The sequence below is a fragment of the Cololabis saira genome, chromosome 9 (genome assembly GCF_033807715.1).
Source record: "Cololabis saira isolate AMF1-May2022 chromosome 9, fColSai1.1, whole genome shotgun sequence".
NCBI lineage: Eukaryota > Metazoa > Chordata > Actinopteri > Beloniformes > Belonidae > Cololabis > Cololabis saira.
The window spans coordinates 37,362,785-37,384,331 of record NC_084595.1 but is presented as its reverse complement, the minus strand read 5'-3'; the positions used below and the strand labels follow the sequence as shown (position 1 = coordinate 37,384,331).

The 21,547-nt window shown below is 39.0% G+C and overlaps 1 protein-coding gene across 4 annotated transcripts in view; it reads right to left on the bottom strand.

The window, feature by feature from the left end:
• slc23a2 (solute carrier family 23 member 2) overlaps positions 1-20,425 on the bottom strand; it is a 49,114-nt gene extending 28,689 nt beyond the window's left edge. Inside the window, exons 1-3 of one of the 4 annotated variants that reach the window (XM_061729455.1) lie at positions 20,173-20,425; positions 3,067-3,115; positions 848-1,065 (exon numbers count right to left, since the gene is read on the bottom strand). In XM_061729455.1, coding sequence (XP_061585439.1) covers positions 848-1,065; positions 3,067-3,115 — 267 coding nt within the window. In that variant the 5' untranslated portion in view covers positions 20,173-20,425. The remainder of the gene's footprint in view (positions 1-847; positions 1,066-3,066; positions 3,116-20,172) is intronic. The other 3 variants (XM_061729456.1, XM_061729457.1, XM_061729458.1) reach the window with 3 other exon arrangements.
• Between the last annotated feature and the right edge of the window lie 1,122 nt (positions 20,426-21,547).

Sequence of the window (21,547 nt, the reverse complement as noted above, 5' to 3'; positions counted from 1 at the left end):
TAAAAACCAGGAAAAGCAGCCCAAATTTGATCAACCCACCCAGTCCTATATTTTTCAGCCCAAAGTCAAATGAAGCCCAATTGGGCTGAAACCCACCCAATCTGGCAACACTAACTGAGGCGTTAAGCAGGCACGTGTCCTGTAACTGGTAAACAAATGTATTTCTCCTCAAAACTATTTAATAAACTTTTCCTTTTCAAAGTGTAAGGAAACTTTTTAATGATGACTGGATAAATTCCTTATATTGGGTTTCAAAATGTAAAACCCTTGGATTGAGATTTCAGACAAATTAAGACATTTAAAGGCCTTATTTTAAGAAAATGGAATTTAAGACTTTTTAAGGACCCACGGCTGCTCTGAGTGACACCGAAACAAAACATCAAAACAATCAAAATTATGTTAATCATATAGCAACAGCAACAGTAGGAATTTTAAAAAATGGCATGGTGATTATAAACGCATCAATACGTCTTGCATCAATGTAAGTCAAGGCTTCTGACTTTACTTGAAAAAATATAGATTTATACATTCAAAAATGCACTGTTGAATTGTGTGTTTTATGAAATAAATGACTTCTGTTATCAGTTTGGCTGTTGACAGACAGGAAGCAGCATCCTGGTAAACAAACAAAGGAACTGGATCAATGCTGAGAGACCATAAAGATAACTGTTGATGAGCTGCGAAATTCAGGTTGAGTGCAACTATGAAAGATGAAGAAAAGGAGTGGGCGCAATAATCAAAAGGTTTTCTGTTATTGGGTTTGCAGGCGGGTTTGCTGTGGGGTGGTTTCATCTCTGTGACAACCTTCTTCCAATGTGAAAGATGGCACCAAAACAAAGCAACGTACCGGAATAGGGTAGAAATCTGCGCCATGCTTGCCCTCTTCGTCATATTTTCCGCCCTCACTGCTGCTGTCCATCGATTTGGAGGTAGTGTTCTTCCCCACGCCCATCCTTGAGTCTTTAATGTCGTCTTCTTCTTCGACCCTTCCTGTATCTCTCTCCGGTATGAACGGCGTGGATGAATCTGTCAGTTCAATGACATTATCCAGGAGTGCCTCGTCTGCTTTATAATAAAGAAAAAGAAAAACAACAAAGATATACAGATATTAATATGTGGATTTGTGTAAAATCTCTTAATATCTTAATTTAAGGTTGAAGGTCTGAAAACACCAGAGGCTGGCAGGCTACCAAGTCATCTTGTGGGAAAGCAATAGTTGGACATTTTTTTTCTTCCTATCAGGTAAAAAAAAAAAAAGAAGTCCGTATGCATGTCATGGTGGTATTAATAGCTAGTCCTGTTCCTTTTTCCTGTTTCACACCACAGCCTTTCAGTTCTCCTTTTGGCAGCTGCAGCCTCTCTCTTTTTTGTCCAACAAATAATAAAATAACTTTGAAGAATGGGAGAACTTTACAAAGCAGTTGGCTGATCAAAGTTGAAAAACTTTCAGACCTGGCAACTAGACATTTTTTTTTTTGGCTTTAAAGATAAAAATGGTGAGCGAGTCTATGTGGATTACTTTAAACCACCAGGTTGGAGAAAAAACAAACAAAAACAGTTATTTCTTTGGCATTAAAGCCATTATAGTGGTATTTCTTATGTAATTTATTGCTTGTGTTGTTCTCTCAGATGTAAGTCGCTTTGGATAAAAGCGTCTGCAAAATGACAACATTAGTAGAAGTAGTATGTTGTCATTACTTTCTGAAATTCTATAGATACATAAAATAAATTAATTAGACTCTACCGAGGAATCGATTAAAAAAAATAGGTACAGCATAAATCAAGTTATCAAACTATTAAATGATTATCTGAGGAAGCATTTTACTGAGTTGGGGTGTTAGTGACTGACAGCAACAGGTCATTGTCTGATAGACACAAAAAGAGAAGAAGGTGTAGACAGAGGAGTATGCAAGAGGTTGGGAAAACAAGGTGTGGATGAACAGAGGGAAGAAAGAGAGTCGTGGAAGTGGAGAGACGGTGTGAAAGCTCCAGAGCGGGAAAAGGGAATGACAGTTTGTTCTATCAGGCATGAAGCGGATGAGTCCAATTCTTGTTCTCATGCCAACTTCTGTTTGTGTTGCACAAGGCCTTGAGCAACATTTCTTCAGCTCAAGGCTGCATAACTTATTAAATGGTATGCGCCTTTTGTTAAATGTACTCAAAAAAGAGAAAACAAACATCTCAAGGATGCCAGTTGTTTCTGATATTATTAACTTGCACAACTCCACTGCAAGTAGGTCAAATGTTTCTGCATCGGCTCCGCTATGAACCCAAAGTAATTAAGAAGTACTTTCCCTTTAGATGATTAATAACGTCTGAGAATAAATGTGTATTATGATGTGTTTTATGAGGAAGAACTGTGTTAAAAGATTACATTTTCAAGATGACAAACACCATACATGCACAAAAATGAATAATATTTGTTCTGGCATCTTCAAAAGAAATACTTGATAGTTTATAACTGCATCTTCTCAGTAATAAGCCAGTTGCATGAACAAGTATATGAAGAATATCCCACTGACTCAAACTTCATAATACATTAAAAACACTGGATCATCAGGATACTGAATGTTGCAACACTTTTTTTTTTTTAAAGCTACTCTGCCTGCCAAAAACAATTAACTTATATCACTGTTCAATCTGATCAAACATTAGTCGAAGCAGAAGTTACAGAAGGAACATCTGTTTTGTTAGTCAGTAGCTCAAGGTTTAACTAAAAGATAACACTAAGCAACAGATTGACGGCACTTAAAAAGACTGCACAACATATGTGCAGCTAATAATGCAGAATTATCTTCATGCCATATTGTGTGAAAAGTAATAAATGCAATTTTAACAACAAAACTGCAGAAAAAAAAGTAGAAACGGGGTCATGTTGACCTTCTGATATCTGCATCCGTCAACTCTTTTCATGTCAGCTTTCCTATCAAGTATGAAAGACAGTCAAAATTTAAATGTCTTTACTCCTTTTTCTAAATTCATAGCACACCCACCCCCACCCTCACCACACCCTCCCCAGCCACCATCCCTCGCTTGCAGTGTAAGATGTTGGGATAGATGTAATACCTAGTTGACACACCCCATCACTCCTGTCAAGCTGGGCGGCTGGGAGCATCTGTGTGGAAGGAGCAAGAAAAAGGAAAGGAGGAGGTGGTAGAAGAAGAGAGGGCGAGAGCAAAGAGGAGAGAGGAGAGGAGGAGCAGCAGAGGAGCAACACAGAGGGGTCAAGGATAAGGAGGAGGGAGGTGAGACATCAGTTAATTTTACAGATAGCATTTAATCACAAACAAACTGTATCAGTGTGACTAGTGTGCTGATTAGGATTCAGATTATCTGGTAAAATGTTGTTTAAGGAAGACAACAAGAGAAACCTGCACCACAGTCCGTCCACCTCCACGCAAGAAGAGCCTTTAATAAGACTTGAAGAAAAGACTGGAGATCAAGAAGCTGACATCTTTATTCTAAACTAATGGATTGATTCATTTAAATTCATTTATGCAATTTAATGATTTATTAGAATATATATTCTGTTCCTTTTATTGTGATTTTCTACTGAGCTTCTCTAACAATTAAAAAACACAGATATAAACATCTTTCTACGCTGGCTCGGATGCTGTGCTGCTTGTAATTCTGGCACAAAGTAACCATGACGATGAGAAAGTTGTTCACATGTGGGAGAAAGGTGATTGGCCTTTTCAAAGTCCAAGTAATGTTTCGAATAAGAAGTGAAATCCAGAAGAGTTGAGTAGATGTGGAGGATGAAGTACCACAGCAAGAAAGAAAGAAAAAACAAAAAGAAGAAGTTTCAACTACAGACAGACTGCAGATAAGAGCGGTAACGGCACAGGAGGAGGGACTGAAGTGATCGTGAACAGCTGACCGAATGTTTTCATTCCTTCTGTCTATCAAGAGAGTTCATCTGCGTTACCCACTGATGCTGAACGTACCGTTATCAGCCAAGTATTCACGGTCATGTCTGGACCTTTTAACCACCCCTCTCTCACTGCTGCACTTCATATTTACCTGAATTGGCATATGGTTTCATCAATTATTTAGACTTCAACAACATAATTTTCCTTTGGGCATTAAGGACGTATGTTTCATTAATGCCCAAAAGGACTATTGTTCACTTCAATACCACATAATTTCTATATTTCCAATTATATAAATAGAAAGAAGAGTCATTTATGTTTATTGCAAGTTGTTTTATGATCATAACCTTCAAAATGTCAATGAAATGCCCAGAATATATACATTCCTTTGTCACGTGACTAGTTTTATTCCCAATATACTTTCCAAATACTAAAATCTGACAAGTGTTATGTTACGACATATGATACAAACTAGAAAAATAATAATAATAACAAACATCTTTATTTCTAAAGCACTTTTCACACATAAAAATGTAACACAAAGTGCTTTACATATTTAAAAAAAATGACAAGTTAAAAAACAGCAGGATTTGTACAAGAGCGCAGTAAAAGATTGTATGACTGACACTAATAATGGCCTTGAAAAGACCGACCATTCAGAAACAACTTCCAATCTCTGCCCGACTGGTTGCTCCTCAATGCCAGATTCCTCATTAGAAAGTCTTAAACATATAAAGCTGAACAACGGCGGCCTCCATAGATAGTAGCTATGACCTCTTTGGGTGACATCAGTCATTGTTGACAATTTCACCAAAAATGCTTAGACAACTAAAACAATTAAAAACAGCCAATGAATGCCTGCTCTAAATGAAAGACTGCAAAAACCAATGAAAACAGTGCAAATGGCTAACCTAGGTGCTGCCTGGACTGTGGTGCTCTCAACACTGTGCATTAGCTGTGAGATGTGGGGTCTGCAAGAACGTATCCCAGCAGCCTCTGGGTGACTTAAGGTCTGATGAGGCGTGTGCTAACACCAGAAGAGTCATGCTAGTGTAGCATGAAATCCTGAAATACCCAGCTCCACCGTCGCCCAAGAGACAAAAACACTCAGCTCGACTCATCTGTGTTTGCTGTCTGCTGGTGTAGACTGGGGATCCATACACACGTATGCACACATGCACACGCACACACACACACACACACACAATACCAAAAAACAAGGGATATATGGGGAACTAGAGCGAGAGAAGAGAGAATGGAAACATATTATGCAACAGAAATCTGCAGTTTCATAAACATGACTTGCCATGTTATGTAAAAGAAAATGTATAAAAGAAAAAAGAAACATAGAAATTGGGTTTATAAACCACGTAAGGATAAAATAAGGAAAAACAGAGCAGGAAGGAAGTGAGTGAGTGAGACCAAGAGGAAGAAAGTGAAGAAGTGGTTATTTTAATTCATCCCAGAATACACAAGCTGATTGCAAGTATTAACCTGGATCTGTGACCATGGCAACCCAGCCTGTGGATGCAGGCTTGAGCCGTGCGGTGGGAGATTCCAAGAGAGGAAAATAAACCAGCTGTCTTTACTTGTTTTATCTCATAAAAGCCACTGTGGTAGTCGTGCACACTGGTGTGTGCTTCAGCTCCATCCCATCCAGGTGGAACTCAGGAGTTAAAAGCCTCGGCTCTACTGTACAACACATGCAGCTGCACTACAGTAATGTACATTGTTATGAAATCCAGTATATCCATTCAAGCACCAACAATTTTCATTATTCATTCACATTACTCATTTACGGTATTTATTTATTTCTGTCAACAGAAATGAAGGAAGAAGAAAAAGAACCATCATGTGTCGACAGGCAGTTCCTCAATGGTTGCATTCTTAACATTCTTGTTAAAAAAAGGGGACTTGAAACCATTAACTTAGGAATAGTTGCTGATTAATGTCAGCTGTTTAATAACTGACCGATAGGTCGGCCTAGGTAAGACTAGTGTGGCACACACACTGGACACACTGGGGGGTTTCCAGAGATAATGAACAGACTTGTGGTTGACTCGCATATAAACATGTATGGTAACACGGCGCAAGTGCACCATTCTGAAATATGTTTTAAAGCATCAGTAAAATATTCAAACAATTTAGAAACATTTGTAAAGAAAGTCATAATGATTAGGGCTGGGGATCGATTCAAATGTCAGGAATCGATTCGATTCCGAATCGATTATCAAGATTTGATTCGATCCGATTCCGATATTGATTTGGGTTAGTGTTATTAAAACTTTTTTGAGCTGTTGCATGAATTATATGACTGTAGTTATGCAAAATATTACTACTAGTATTATATTGAGATTAAACAGCAAGTATTGGCACCAAACTATGCTATAAGGACCAATCAGCTCCCAGAATGCTGATAGAACTACTTTAATGTTTTCATACCTTTAAACATATTTAAAGGCAAAAATATGGCACCAGTTATTCTCCTTTTTTGGGGATAAACAAAAAAATAACCAAAAGTTGTAATGTAATGATGAAAAAAAAAAAAAAAAAAAGAAATCCATAAATACCCCCCCCCCCCAAAAAAAAATAAATAAAAAATAAATAAATAAATAAATAAATAAATAAATAGATCTTTAGACATATGAATCGATTTTTAGGAATTAATATGACAATCGATTTAGAATTGGGACATCGATTTTTTCAACACAGGCCTAATAATGATAATTAAAATTGGAAATAAAGACATGGTACCCAAAGTAGTTGATGTCTCGGCTTCGTGTTATTAAGGTTTGGAGATATTTGGTTATGCAAAGCATGCTTGAGATATCCCTGCAGCGTTTCGATTGGGCTGAGTTCAGGCCTTTGCCTGGAGTATTGCAAGAACTTGATTCTTTTCTTTTCGTTGTAGATATGCTGATTTAGGCAAAGCTTCAGCTGTCAGGCAGCCGGACTCTCATTTGCCTCTTGGGTACTTTGGTACATTGGAGTTCATGGTTGACTCAATGACTAATAAACAGGCGACTGTAAAACCAAATCATCGCCCCTCCACCGTTGTGCTTGACATGTGACATTAGGTGTTTATCTTGAAATGCCGCGTTTGGTTTTCTTCAAATGTGGGGGGGTGCATTTTGGCTAAACATCTCTGCCTTGTACTCATATGGCCAACAGACATTACTCCAGAAGTCTTTTTGTTTGCTCAGGTGCAACTTGGAAAACTTAAGCTTTTCTGCTGGGTTGCTTTTATGGAGAAGAGGTCTATCTTAGCAACCCTTACAGAAAAGCCATATCTGTGCAGTATTTTACTACTTTTACTGTGTGTACAGTCTGAGACTTCAATTTCTCTGAGCATTGGATGTTCTGACTTATGGGATGGACTTGCTGGAATGTTTACATCAGATAACATTGGACATAGTCTGATCGGCTTTGCACTGCTCAATAGTCTTTCAGATTGAAGTGTTGGAGTTCATTTAGTTTGAGGATGGCAGATTGATCGACAGAGAACATTGCCTTTCTAAGATCGTTGCTGATGTCTTTCCTCCTTGACATTGAATTAAATCACACCTGATGACTATCAGTTAATCAAATGCATTTGATTAGCAGCACCTGGCTACTAAGCAGCAGTGATATACACGCTTTATGCATTTTGGGTTTTAGACAAAGGAACATATAATGTATTTTGTTGTCATTTTTATGTTGTTCATATGATGTGTGTTTACTTAATTTTACGATGCACTTGGGACCATTTTTTTTCTGCCAGGTTTTGCAATTTAAAACTTTAGAATTGAAAGATGTTTCAGAGCATTTTTTTCCACATTAAAAAGGAGGGATTATAATCATGTATTACCTTGAAAAACTTTAATTTAACACGCAAATAAACATGGCAAAGTTCAACTTTTGTGAAACCATTAGACCAAGAAAAAAAAAAGACAACTTACCTGACAGACATAAATAAAGCAATATGTGTATAATATATGTAGACATCATGTGAAACTGGGGCAGGAGGGGAAATGTTTAATGATGGCGTACACGTGAGGGGTTTCTATTTCACCACGGAGGGTAGAGAATGTAAAGCAGCACCAAGGTCATGTTTACACTGGTCAGCTTCGTGCCAGTGGGGTAGAGGTGCATGACGATTACTCCACTGTGACACCACTTGTCTGAGTACAGGAGGAATAAAACTGCACGATGATTCACACCAAAAATATGGGACAAAAATACTTCAAATATGTGCGAGAGAAAACCCAAATTCTCTCACCCTCGTCTCAACTGGACAACTTCTAGGAGGATTTCAAATAAGATACTGACAAATTCAGAAAAAGATATCTAACAATTACAGTGTGTTTCATTAAATATCAGATGTTAAAGGAGATCATAATCCTCTTACACAGCCATGACTGGAAAAAAACTAAGTCATGCAACTTCATCTTTTTAAAGCTGGAACTCAGCTAAACTGACTTGACTAATGAATTATTACAATTATTCTTGACTGATTTCAGCTACACATGTGGAAACAATCGCTGGGAATGAACATCTAGAACAAAAGTCTTTATTAGTAGTTAAAGCAGAAACAAAAGAAATCTTTGTTTTCATTTTCTTACACAAATTTGAGTTCTTTGATCATTGCCACAGTAACAAATGTCTTGACTATTCAAATCCTTTAAAAGGAATTACAGACCAAATCCAACGCTCACTTCCTTTTTAGTTCATCTTGAACCAAGATGGTCCACACTTTGCTTTCAAGCAGTCTGATGAGAAGAATTAAATACAACTTAGTCTTCAATTTACCGATATAAATTATATATATATATATATATATATATATATATATATATATATATGTATATCAATACTTTCCAAAATGATTATGATTGAGTTTCTGCATTACTGAGCAGTCTTAGGTTCCATCATAAAGTGAATATAGAATTATGGTTTACGACTTTTTAATACTGATTGCAATTTATTCATCTGAAATTATTTTATTGCTAGTTATCTGGCCTGAACTAAAATACATCAATACTCTCAATACAAATACCAAACGTGTGATTTTTTAGGAGCTTAAGGGCATACTGTGGCATTTGGCTTTAAGCCATCAAGAGTAAGAAAAAAGCTTCAAAGCTAAATAAATAAACCATGTAATCACTCGTTAAGGTTTGAGGTTGGAAACCCATCCAGCAGGCTTCGCTTAAACAACAACTGTTTGTTTTATTTCTGTACAAAATGTCCCAGCAAACACTGAACCAATTTCAGGAAGATCCCAAACTCACACCAGCTGATAGCGGGCAGAACCAATCAATACATACATCTGTCACAGACAGACTGCCAAAGCTTTCACAAGGCATCTATTACAAAACTTACGAGAACCACGTGCCCAAACGTACATGCAGATTCACAAAACCACAAAACCAAAGCGTATATAAGCCATGTGAGTTTTCTTGGTTTTGTAACATGTTCTGTTCAAGTTACAAAACCAAGAAAGCTCACATGGCTCATATATGACACATCTCCACGAGTGTGCCAGCAGCAGCTCGACCAGCGTGAACTTTTTATTTGCATTTCTCCATAGAGACTTTAACTAGGAAATCAGGCCAGGCGAGTATTTCTTTAAAATGCTTTTTGATGTTGCAAACAAAAGTGCTGTGTTCTTTCAGGACTTCTGGAGAAACATTTGCATGTAGCGTCCAATCCCTTTTCCTGATTTGTCCAAACAGAAAAACAGCTTCTTCTTTCCAATTACTGTAAGTTCCACACATATTTGTTATACCAACTCCCCCAACCCCAGGCATTTTTTTTTTACATTAAGTCCAGTGGGTTTTTTTTTTCTTTTGAAGGCAACTTTTGTTGCTTATATGAGCCAGACACCTGCTGCTGGTCCCAGTTTGACAACATTTTTTTTACTTTTATAGTAACTGTAGAGACAGATTTCTGTCTTTGCACCAGCTTTAAATCAGCCACCCTGAGATGCCAAAGCAGACAAGAGGTTTTTACAGTAAATGAATATATTAGATTTTAATTTAAACTAGGCTATCACAGATGAAGTGCCTGTTCTGCACTTACACAAGGTTAAAGGCTGCATGTGTCCTGACACACTTAAAACTGTAAAACTAGGTTATGATTCAGTGACGTTCAACATACTTAGACCCACAGAGTTAAGGAACTGCACCATTTTTACTTGTCACCTTCAAGCTGATTCTCTTTCAGATAACATGAAAAGCTCTTATTTCCAGAGATGTATCCAATTTTCTTTTTAATGTATTGATTTATTTTCCCATCAGCCTTTCACCCACAGAGAGCTGAGATGGGCTCCAGCAGATCCCTGTGACCCGGATTAGGGTGGATGGAATTTTTTTTTCTTCAAGATGATAGAAAATGTCATTAATCAATTATGTTCAATTTTCCTAAAACACAGTTTTCTTACATAGGCATTTAATATATCAAAAATATCACACCTATGAAGGCATTGTTGACAGGTTCTCTCACAGCAGAGGCGGATGTCTCCATCAGCGGCTCAGGAGTTATGAGGTGTGAGCTAACTTGAACAGGCCTTTACCACCCATTAGGGCACTATGGACGACAGGACACTGGTGCCATGCACTAGGACAACTTGGAAACTTGGAAACTTAGTACAGAACATCAAGTGGGCTTGAATGAAAAATCAAAATCCAAACAATAGTAAAGACACAACGTCCCATATTGGTCATGACCTTATATCTGGCCCTGTCCCTTCTCACCTTTCCCCGACCCTGCACCTAACCTGGGACTTGCCGATTGGGCCCGAGCTTTGGGAGCTGCGTGCTGGCCTGCGGTCCCCACCCCTGGTCATCCCGTTGCTGCTTCCACCTGCCTGCTGTGTTGTTGACGTCCCCGACCCCCAGTCTGGCCCTCGGCAGGAGAGTCCCCCCTTATGAACCAGGTCCTGCTCAAGGTTTCTTCCTCCTAAAGGGGAGTTTTCCTTGCCACTGTTTGGCTTAAGGTTTTGCTCCCACTATGGGAGTTTTTACCTGCCATTGTTTATGTAATAATTGCTCGGGGGTCATGTTCTGGGTCTCTGGAAAGCATCTAGAGACAACTTTTGTTGTATTAGACGCTATATAACTCTTTTACATTTCTTATGCTCACCCTTATTTTTATTGAATCTTACTGCTCTGTTTTATATTTAGTTTATCCTTTCTTATCGTATTTTATTTTTGTTTAATCTCAATGTTTTATCTAAATATTTTAGTTGTTATTTATGGTCTATTTTATACATTTTACTGTTTTATTATTTTAGTTTTTAATGTCTTACTTTCTAGACATACTTTTAGGATTTTATGTTTGTATGTTTTATGTTTTTTATAAACTCCTTTAGTGTATTTTATCCTGTTTTCTTGTAGCTTTTATCTCCAGTGTTTCCTCATGGGAAGCCTCCATGCTGGGAGTGACTCTGGCCTGCAGGGGGTCGTCCTGGGGGTCGTTCTGGCCTGGATGGTTGTGGAGCTCTGCACCATGGCTTCACCGCTGTGGTGTGGACTCCTCTTTCCGTCCGGACCGGGATGGTCTCTGTGGGCCCCCCCCCTTGTAGCTGCGGGCTATGAGACCTCCTGGCGTGGACAGCTCCCTGTTACCGTTTCCTCACCTGGATCCTCTGTGCCTAGCCATGTCTACACCATGTGTCTGCGTGCGTGTCTGTGTGTGTAATTTAGGAATTTAGGTGAATTGTAGTGTGCTTTTGTCTGCGGGGAGGGGGGGGGGGGGGGGGGGGGGGGGGGGGCATTAATAAGTTTTATGTTTATTTGTTTTTTCTTGTTTTTTTTTTTTTCTGTTAAGCACTTTGTGTTTCATTATTTGTAGGAAAAGTGCTATATAAATAAAGTTTGATTTGATTTGATGATATAAATAAAATTGAATTGAATATCAAGTGTATGCACAGTTTCCCAGAAGCCTTGGCAGATAGGATAAAGCCAAAAGCATATTTAATAGTCTCCATTTCCGTGTTGGTTTTGTGTTTCGTTTGTGGTTTTTGTTGCAGATTTCCAGTGCTTGACGTGTGCCTCTGTGTGTTCCTGCTTCGGCAGTGGATGTCCCCCCCCCCCCCGAGGAAAGAAAAAAAAAAAAAAAAAAAAAAAAAAAAAAAAAATCACTGGGTTTGTATGTGTATATATATGTACTAAATATAGTAATAGTGCACATATATATGCCTTAGGTTTTTACCGGCATGGTATCAACCATTAATATGTGTGCAGACAAGGTAAAAAAAAAAAAAAAAAAAAATTGTCTCCATTTCATTTCCTGTTGGGCACGCAATCGAGGGCCCCAAACAGTGACCACTTTACTTGTATTTTGCAACCATATTTGAGACAGTTTCCAAATTAGGTACACCAGCGTAAATTGGAAATATATGTTCCTTGCTTGTTTTGGTCTATTTATTTAAATCCTCATCATTATATGTGCATTAAATAAAAGCTCAAGTGAATGGGTTAAAAATGTGTCTTATGTGAGTGAGAAAAGGCTTAACATCTGATTCTCATCATCACAACCATGCAAACTGTCCTCTTTGTCTACTTTCACTTTGACACCCTTGTTGGGTGTTATTTTACTGATATCAGTGAGATCTTCTTGACACACCACTGTTTAGGAGAAGATAGGGGACATCATGGTGAAAGAGGGAAAGTCCTACAATGCAAAGAAAGTAATTTCAGGTGCCGCTCCAGGAAAAAACCCAACATTTGTTTAAAAAAAAAAAGAAAAGAAAAGAAGCATGATTCAGCATTTTTTTCTTAAAGAAGGAAAAGGCTTATTTATCCTGAGGGAAATTACTGTGCAACAGTTGCCAGTACGAAGGTGGGAAAGTAATACAGGGGTAATCCAAATAAATCTACACATTTATATTTTCAATCTTAACTGCACTACTGATGAAGGCTTTGGTAATAGATACTTTACAAAAATACTTTGAAGGAAGGGGTAACATTAGGCTGGTGTATGGGACACTCAGGGACTTGTAAACTTAATGGTAATGAGCAAAATGTATTTGCTATAAAGTAATCATGAATTAAAACGGACTAGTTAATCTCTGAGGACTTTTAATCACAATGTCTCAGCTCTTATCTAACGTTGCCAGCGCTGCAGTGCAACAGCCATGTGACAAAATTGAAAGCTAAAACTTCTCTGAAATACATTAAACAGTGAAAGAACTGGAGGGAGACTGGAAAAGTTATCTAAAGCTAATAGCTGCACACTAAAGCATTATGTGAAGTTATATGCTGTGCTGAATGTTATCAGGGTATTGTAGGTGTTTCTGAGTGAAACGTGCCCACATCATATAAGAGTTTTTCTGCTTGAGAGGAAGAATAGTGATGTAACAAGGGAGAGGACTGACAAAACAAATAAGGCTAAAAAAGATAAGGAGCGACACGAGGACCACGACTGGGTTAGACCACACTCGTCACAGACAAACCTGAGGATAAACATCTCTACGCTGCTGGACCTTTACAGCAGAGGTGACTGCATTTCCTGAGCCGCCAGGAAAACATGACTCATGTGGACAGCCAGTAAACTTCCTAGCAATAAAAAAAAGTAATAATAATAAGTTTCATTCACAGGTCACAACCTTTTAAATTTAAAGATTTTGTGATTTTTCTTTTGAGTGTAACATTAGGTAATGCATTGCAGTTTATAGCTGGCTGGGAGCCAACTGGTTCAGATTTCAGTTTTATTTCAGGCACTTTTTTGTCCAACTCAACTTTGAATTTAAAAAGGCTACTGGTTCAGGCATGTACAAAAATGGGTTTAACTGCAAATACAACCATTTCCCCAAGTCCAACACCATCTATGGAACAATCTTTCTTCCATTTCTTCCTTTCTTTCAGTAGTGGTGGTAACAATACTGTGGCTGCACTCCTTCCTTCCATGTTATCTTTTTAAAATGACAAAATCAAGGCTTTTGATACTGATATTGGAACAGAAAGACCCCAGAATGAGATGCAGGAGGTGAAATTAATCATCTTTAGTGTGCTGCCACCAATCCATTCATCACCTGCCAGGCCGCTGATTAAATTTTGATTAAGCATGGATGATGAGAGCCGCTGCTCAGTTCAAGTATTTTCATAACACACTTTAACTGAGGCACCTTTTTTCTCTCCCCTTTTTATGTAATTTTCTTCTTCACTTTGAGCAGCACTTACTTCTGGCACCATGACAGATTTTTGAAGGATAATACTACGTTGCCATTAAATATCAAAATAAACAATTTTGTACATGTGGTTAAAACATCATTTTTTGCATTAAAAATAAATTGCAATAAATCATGGTCCATTACAGTATTTTCCCAAATGCAATGCATTTAGACTAAATGTCAATTACACAATGACAATCAAATGAAACCTGACTGACTGAAATGCCCATTTAGATACTAAGTTAGGAGTGTTTTGATGAAAGACAATAAAATGACAAGTGAGGAACATGTGGGCGAATAAGTCAGGGTTTCATTTTAGCTGTAAAGTAGAAAGACACTCAAGTATTTGTTTATATATCACAAGTCCCAATAACATGCAGCAGCGTTTACTGTATGAAAGTCCTGACACCTTCTCATGGGTCTTCATTGTCAAAATAGTAACCAAATACCATTCTTTTTTTGGTGTTGTTTAGCAGCTATTACGCAACAAATCTTAAAAAAAAAAAAAAAGAAATCCAATTTGCACCACAGAAGTGTAGCTTGCTGTAACTGTCAATGAATCATTTAGGGGCTTGTGTGTTCTCCATTTCCAGAAAATCTATTAAATGTTTTTATTGTAAAACATTACACCAGGGTAGATGTAAGATTTACGCACTAAGTTACGTCCAATTTTTCAAAAAAAAGTGTGAGATTGGCTGCCGACAGTCACCTAAAAGAACACAGCCAAATAGGCAAAAGGTGCTTTCTGTGATGAATGAATGATTCAGGGAAAGTTTAATTTGAGCCTGGGAGTCATCATAGAAGCATCAGCAACAGATCACAATCATCACTTCACTCGCACCGTGTTCAGGCACAGCTGAATTCAGTTGCTCGTCGCTGTTATGTAAGAATCATATGGAGTGCTATGCTTCCTTTGATCATTGAATCTCCATTTTTCATCAGGCAAACACAACCTGACACTCAGGAACGCACTATGACCAGATGCTGCCAGTTTACTCTGCAGTTAACGTACAAAAAACCATCAAACAATAACTTAAAAACAGAGTAAGTAAGTAAATGCTATATTATCAAAGATTATTCAGAAACAAAATGTTTCAGTTCACCACATGTACACACACCTTTAATACAGATGGAAGGCATAGCATGATCCAGCTCTACGTTGTAATCTTAGTCACATGCTGCCTGGAGGAAACAGAGCCAGGAACCCGTTTCTGCTGCCCAGTTCACCCCAGCCGGACTCGTCACCTGTGAGGTGAGGGTTGCTCTACATCCATGAGTCAGAATGACTAAGCTTAGTGATTGTAAAGGATTAGGAGTAAATGATGGCTGTGAGGACAGCAGTGTTATGTAGAAGATACAATTACGAGTAGAGAAGACTTTCATTTTCCATCTCACTCCATTTATGTAAAACATCTACTTAGTTTCCTCTCTTCCTACTACCGGTATGCCATCTATTTACTTCTCATGCAATGGAAGCAAAAAGTTCCAGTCAAATTCCTGGTATGTGTACACGTAGGTTTACATGCACTAACAGAAAATCGAATTGATGCCTTAAATTAAAATTTTTAAAAGCCAAGTATACACCTTAACCGGGCTGTAGACGAGCCGAACTGAAGCTCTTGAGATCGAGCTTTTAGTGCCAGATAATGCGTCCTAACTCGAGTTATTCCAGCATGTACAGTATATGCAACCCAGCCGAGGTAGTGACCCCCCTTACGGAAGTGACGACTCTGCGAAAGCCAGAATATCAACACAGTAGGAGAAGAAGAAGAAGGAACCGGAAGAACACTGACGGAAACGTTGGTATGGCGCCACCTAGCATTGCGGATTCGAACGTACCTCACTCAATAATCGTCTTCTTGTGCATGTATACTTGGGTTTAATCCTGAGCCAGATTGTTGCCAATAGCTGGATTTAGATGTGCATGTAACCACACTGACTTATCTGTCCAGTAAAGCTGACAAACTATGACCGTACAAAAGCTATGCCAGCATATGAACTCAGTCACACCAACACACATATGTTTAGCCCAATTCAGTGTGAGTGGTTTTTATTTCATTTTTTTTAGTTTCTTCAAAGTGCATGTAATTTATTGGACCATTTTGAGGTTCCCAGAAAATGCCCAGGTCTTGGAATAATTGGTCCAAGTGAAACCTTAACACTGAATGGGTAGACATTTGAGCCACAGGGTCTTAGGAACTTATAAATAAAATTAAAGAGATTTCTTGCGATCTGATAGTTGATGACTATTATTGCGTTTACTTTTTCTTAAGTAACTGGTTTACTTGAGAGTGGATCATCATATTCTCAGACTAGAGAAGAGTTTTAATTTACCTGGCCTCATAGTAATCTTGTCTAATGAAATGGGTTTGGTACCTCTGCCATTCATAGCCATTTCCACCAGTACAAATATACCAAACCAATGGAGCGGGATTTATGTGATTTTTACAGCAAATCCAACAGCAGCCATTCAAAATGTTCCTACTCCACTGCACACCATTTTGATGACTTTTATTGATCCTAATCAAGCTGTCACTCTTACATCAGATGCTTAATTTCTCTGACTGGTTGTATGCCTGCATATCCAATGCCACCCAGAGGCAGTTTCTCCCAAATCTGTTGGTATAATCATCTGGAGATCAACATCAAATCCAGAGGAACCAGACTAAATTCTTCATATTGAAGAGAAAAAGCTTAAAGATCACTGGTAAGGCAAAGATTTCACACAATCAGATTTGAAAAGAACAATCTTTCCTGACAATGTTTCAGGAAAAAAAGTCCCATTTAATGGCATCTCTGTTTTAAATTTCATAATATTAAATCTTAAGGCATAATTTAATTATTACATACTTGGAGCAGACCTTTAGTCTTCAAGCACAGATAAAATACCCCAATCAACCGTGTTTTTAGGACTAATGAGCAGTACGCATCTTGATGTAATCAAAATACCGAGAACACTTTGTCCCCAGCCTGTGACGTTCTCCTTTAAAATGCTCCACATTAGTCCCTCCAATAAACCTGTTCACGTATGATCTTAATGGCTAAAACCTTCCACTGATAAAATCAACAGTCATAAAGGCTTTTGATTCGCATGACATGGCATCATCACTGCCTTGGAAACAAAAGGCAGCAGTAGAGACTGGTCAGCCCCAAATCCAGCCATTACTGCCCACAAAGTGATGCAAGTCATCTTGACTGTTCTTCTTTGTTGCTGCACCCGTGATCTTTAAGTTGGGTGCTGCAGGGATGATGTGATTAGGGATGCTTTGAGCATGTGTCTCATTTTTAAAGTTAAGTTACTGGTAACCAGACCTGGCTCTTTGTTTTTCTTTTTTTTTTTGTACCTGCAGGATGGCCACATCTCTTTTATGGTGGTATTTGATGTCACTCTCCAGTGAATCCCTTTGTAAGGCAAAAATAGACATGAAATTGGCTGCAGTAGGTAAAAAATTGGTTGTGTCCTGCTAACCTTACCTACTGTAACTGTGGTTGCATGGCCAAATAACGATGCTACACGGACCATAACTGGTGAAATCCCTCGCCTTTTTCTCTCCAGGACAGTGGAGTTAAGAGTCAGTCCGGAGGAGGACGGACAGCTAGGACAGCCTCATGACAACCTTTCCTGTAAACAAAGACCTTCGTGGCTGGAAAATAATCTAAACCAGCGGAAAAATTCCTGAAAGAAGAGTTTAAGTGGCGGAAGTACACGACTTCTGTTTCCAACATTAAACAAAAACAGGATGCAGGGCTGTGAGCTGGGTCTTCAACACGGAGTTGAAATGACAGGCAACTTATCACATTAACACTTGGGTTTCTTTGAAATCTGTGAGGGAGCCGATTTTGATTCCATGCTATACCATCTCCATGAATGACTACTTTGACTCAATTCACACCATCCATCCTGACACAGTTCTGGTTGGTAAAGCTCTTAATTTTCCTTGCATCAGAGTCAGGCTCGGGAACACAGCAGCCCTGTGAAACATCACATACTGTACCTCCATCACACACCTTTTAGCGTGTGCCATTTGCATCAACAACAGAATATGTCATATTTGTGAGACGATATTGAGGTGGAAGATTTGAGTGAGGCGAGACTCTTCAGAATGGAATCGATCACATTTATATGACCGCTAGATGGAAAAGGTTCAGACAGCTACATGTAAAAAGATCAAAGAGGCAAAGATTGATTTTTTCCACGCTGTCTTTGCTTGTCAGGGCCGATGGGTCAGTGCATGCATAATAGTCAAAAAGTCAAATGAATTTTTATACGTCTGTTCTCACTCCTATCACATGGCCAGGTCGTGCGAACATAGTCTTTCTGACTGAGTACTGGCCAAATCGTGTGGGCAAAAACATCAATTTATGGACTAAGCAAACAGAATTTGGTTAGAAATATGTTGATTTAAAATAAAGCTAAATGAATTTTGTTCGCAAGAGAGCGATGAACACAGACAAGCTTCTCCCAGTCATGCCCTTAAGCCACACCTGCACAAGTGCCGATTAAACTCTGCATACAATAGTACTTAGACCAGGGTCAAATTTCTTGCACTCCAACAAAACTAATCTTGCCTTGCATCAAAAGTAACTCTGCTGAATATCAAAGCTTATGATACATTTATTATACATATAAGGCAATGACTGTGTGCTACCTGTGAATAATCATTTAGAGTATTAAAAATAAGCACTTGTGGAATGTATCTTTTATCTTTCTCCAACATACCAAGATGCCAAAACGCATCTGTCAGCTGCGTGCAAACGAAAAGGAGAGGCACTGTGTGATGTGCTGATAAAGAGATCTTTATTACATCTCCGAAAAAGACTCAAAGTCAATGAGAAAGAGAGGACTAGTGGAATAGAAGGACACTTGTGGACAGGACATAAAATCCATCATCACTAAACAGATTACCAGTATGTTTTATGAAAAAAACATTTATAACACACACAATTACATTAGACATCTAAATGTCCAATTTATCCCACAATGGCCACTGATATGGAGATAAATAAGTAATTATTCGGACAACAGCTCTATTGTGGCCTTCTAAATTCATTACTTATTTTTGATTCTTTGACCCTGACTATGAAGGCCACAAGCTTAAAAAGCAAAGGTTTCACAATGCAGGTGCTTTATTCATCCCTCTGCAGGTGCACTTGTGTTGGAAATACATACAAAGAGCAAATTGAGAGCTTTTGAGATTGAGACCTGAGAAACATCCCTTTTGGCCCTTTAGGGGGGAAATATTATAGTTATTTGAGACATGCAAAACTGGTTCCACAACCAGACATGGCGTTTAGATGTTACGTCCACATTTCCAGCTATGAACACACTGCAAACATACATGTGCATCATCATCATCATCCTCATAAGGAAACATTTCGTTGTTGCTCTTCATCTTCACGTCAAGTTAATTCAAATGACTCACATATACAGGACTGTCTCAGAAAATGTGAATATTGTGATAAAGTCCTTTATTTTCTGTAATGCAATTAAAAAAATAAAAATGTCATACACTCTGGATTAATTACAAATCAACTGAAATATTGCTAGCCTTTTATTATTTTAATATTGCTTATTATGGCTTACAGTTTAAGATTCCCAGAATATTCTATTTGAGATAGGATATTTGAGTTTTCTTAAGCTGTAAGCCATGATCAGCAATATTAAAATAATAAAATATTCTAATTTTCTGAGACAGTCCTGTATTATTGTACTAGTGTATTCTTCGCTTCTCTAGACTATATTTTGCGTGTTAGAGTCAAAATAAAGCCCTCATTATCTAGAATCATTGAGACATGAGGCCCTTATAACACAGATAAGTAACAGTTACGGCGTGAAATGCATTTCCCCCAGATTTATTGTGCTTAAATGTCCTAGAAAGATCAAAAACAAGTGTAGGGGGATGAAGGCTGAGTTGAGTATCAGGCCTTGGTTTCCCCGGCCAGACCGGAGCATCAGCTCGGTCAGCCCGGTGGAGGAGCTCCCTCGGCCGGAGGAGAGGCTCCACATCCCGCCGTAGCCAGGGGCTCCTGGCCCCGGCCGAGCACCAGGGGCCACGGGCAGCTCCGCACATGCTCGGCTTTAACAAATACCCACGTGTGTGTGTGGGGAGACTGTCTAGTGGGATTACAAAAGGCAGGCTGGCCGCTCACCTGCCCGATGGAGGAGAGGACGGAGCCCGCTTCCCTCTCAGCTAGCGCCGCTCGCCCAAGTCGTGTCGTCGGTGCGGGACGGAGGCGGACGGCTCACACGCAACGACGGACGGTAGTGAAGAGATGACACCCTGTTCGAGCCCGGGACCTTCTTCCCCTCGGTTATATACCAACACACGCGTTTTGAAACAGCTGCCAGATGCACTGCCCACGGCCACGGTTAGATATGTGCTGCTTTCATAAAGCCACGGGGGCTGAGTCTCCTCACTGCGCATGCTCACATGGCCCATTGACGACAGGGCGCCAGCCTCTTTCTCCGCCCCCAAGCAGACGCTCAGCCAGTCAGCGGCGGCGTAGAGGAGGCTCGGCCCCGCCCCCTCTCCCCGCGAAGATGAAGCGACTCTGGTGTGCAGCGGTTTTTGTAATGATAATGGCACCCTCTCTTGCATAAGCCGTCTCTTTTTTCTGACGTACAGCTGGTTATGCAGCAGGCTCACTGCACCCTAAACTAATGAAGCGGGCTCCCCTCCTGCCTTTACTGTGTACATGGCATATGTAGTCCACCGCACTGCCCTCTGATGGCTGTTTACCTGCACTGCCTTGACTGGCCTACATTCACACGTTTTGGATCCAGTCATTGCTGTGGCATAACCAAGGTTGGATAACAGGACCCAGGCTGCAAAGTGGTATAGGAAAATAAAGCTGTTTATGCTATCTATTGCCTACCTTTTATCTATTCAGAGTCATGGGTTGTAATTGTTTTCTATTTCAAATTGACATTCAGTGAAATCATTTTGCGTCAATTAGTTTGTTATGGTCTTATAATGTCATTATTTGGTTCTGTTTCCCGTATTGGTAATTTTTACTCTTTTTGTGGTTGTTTGGACTTAATCCTGGCCATTTAGAGTCACATATCGGTCATTTGGCATTTGTAATTTTGTGTCTTTTTTGTTATAATACTATAATACTCATTTTAGTAATATGCAATTCATTCTGTGGGGTTGTATCATTCTTTGTAGTAAGTATTGATCTATATTTGGTTAATTTACAGCTTTTTAAAAAAAGAAAAAAAAAAGGTAGTTCTTTTTTCTGAAAACATCACTTGTGACATTAGAAGCACTTCCTCATAGTACTCATATTCTACTGATGATGCCAGGAATTGGTTTCGAAACCTTTCAAACTGAACTGAGATAAATATTTGGCTAAGAAACACAAAATTTCATCCAGTAAACACAAAGGTCTCACACAATATGATGACAGAAAAAGTATAGTACAATTTGCTCACATTTAGCTCAGAGAGCAAATCAATGAATAAATGTCCCATCATCTCACAATCCATGATACGATCTCCAACTGGTTGGGGAAGATGGCCATC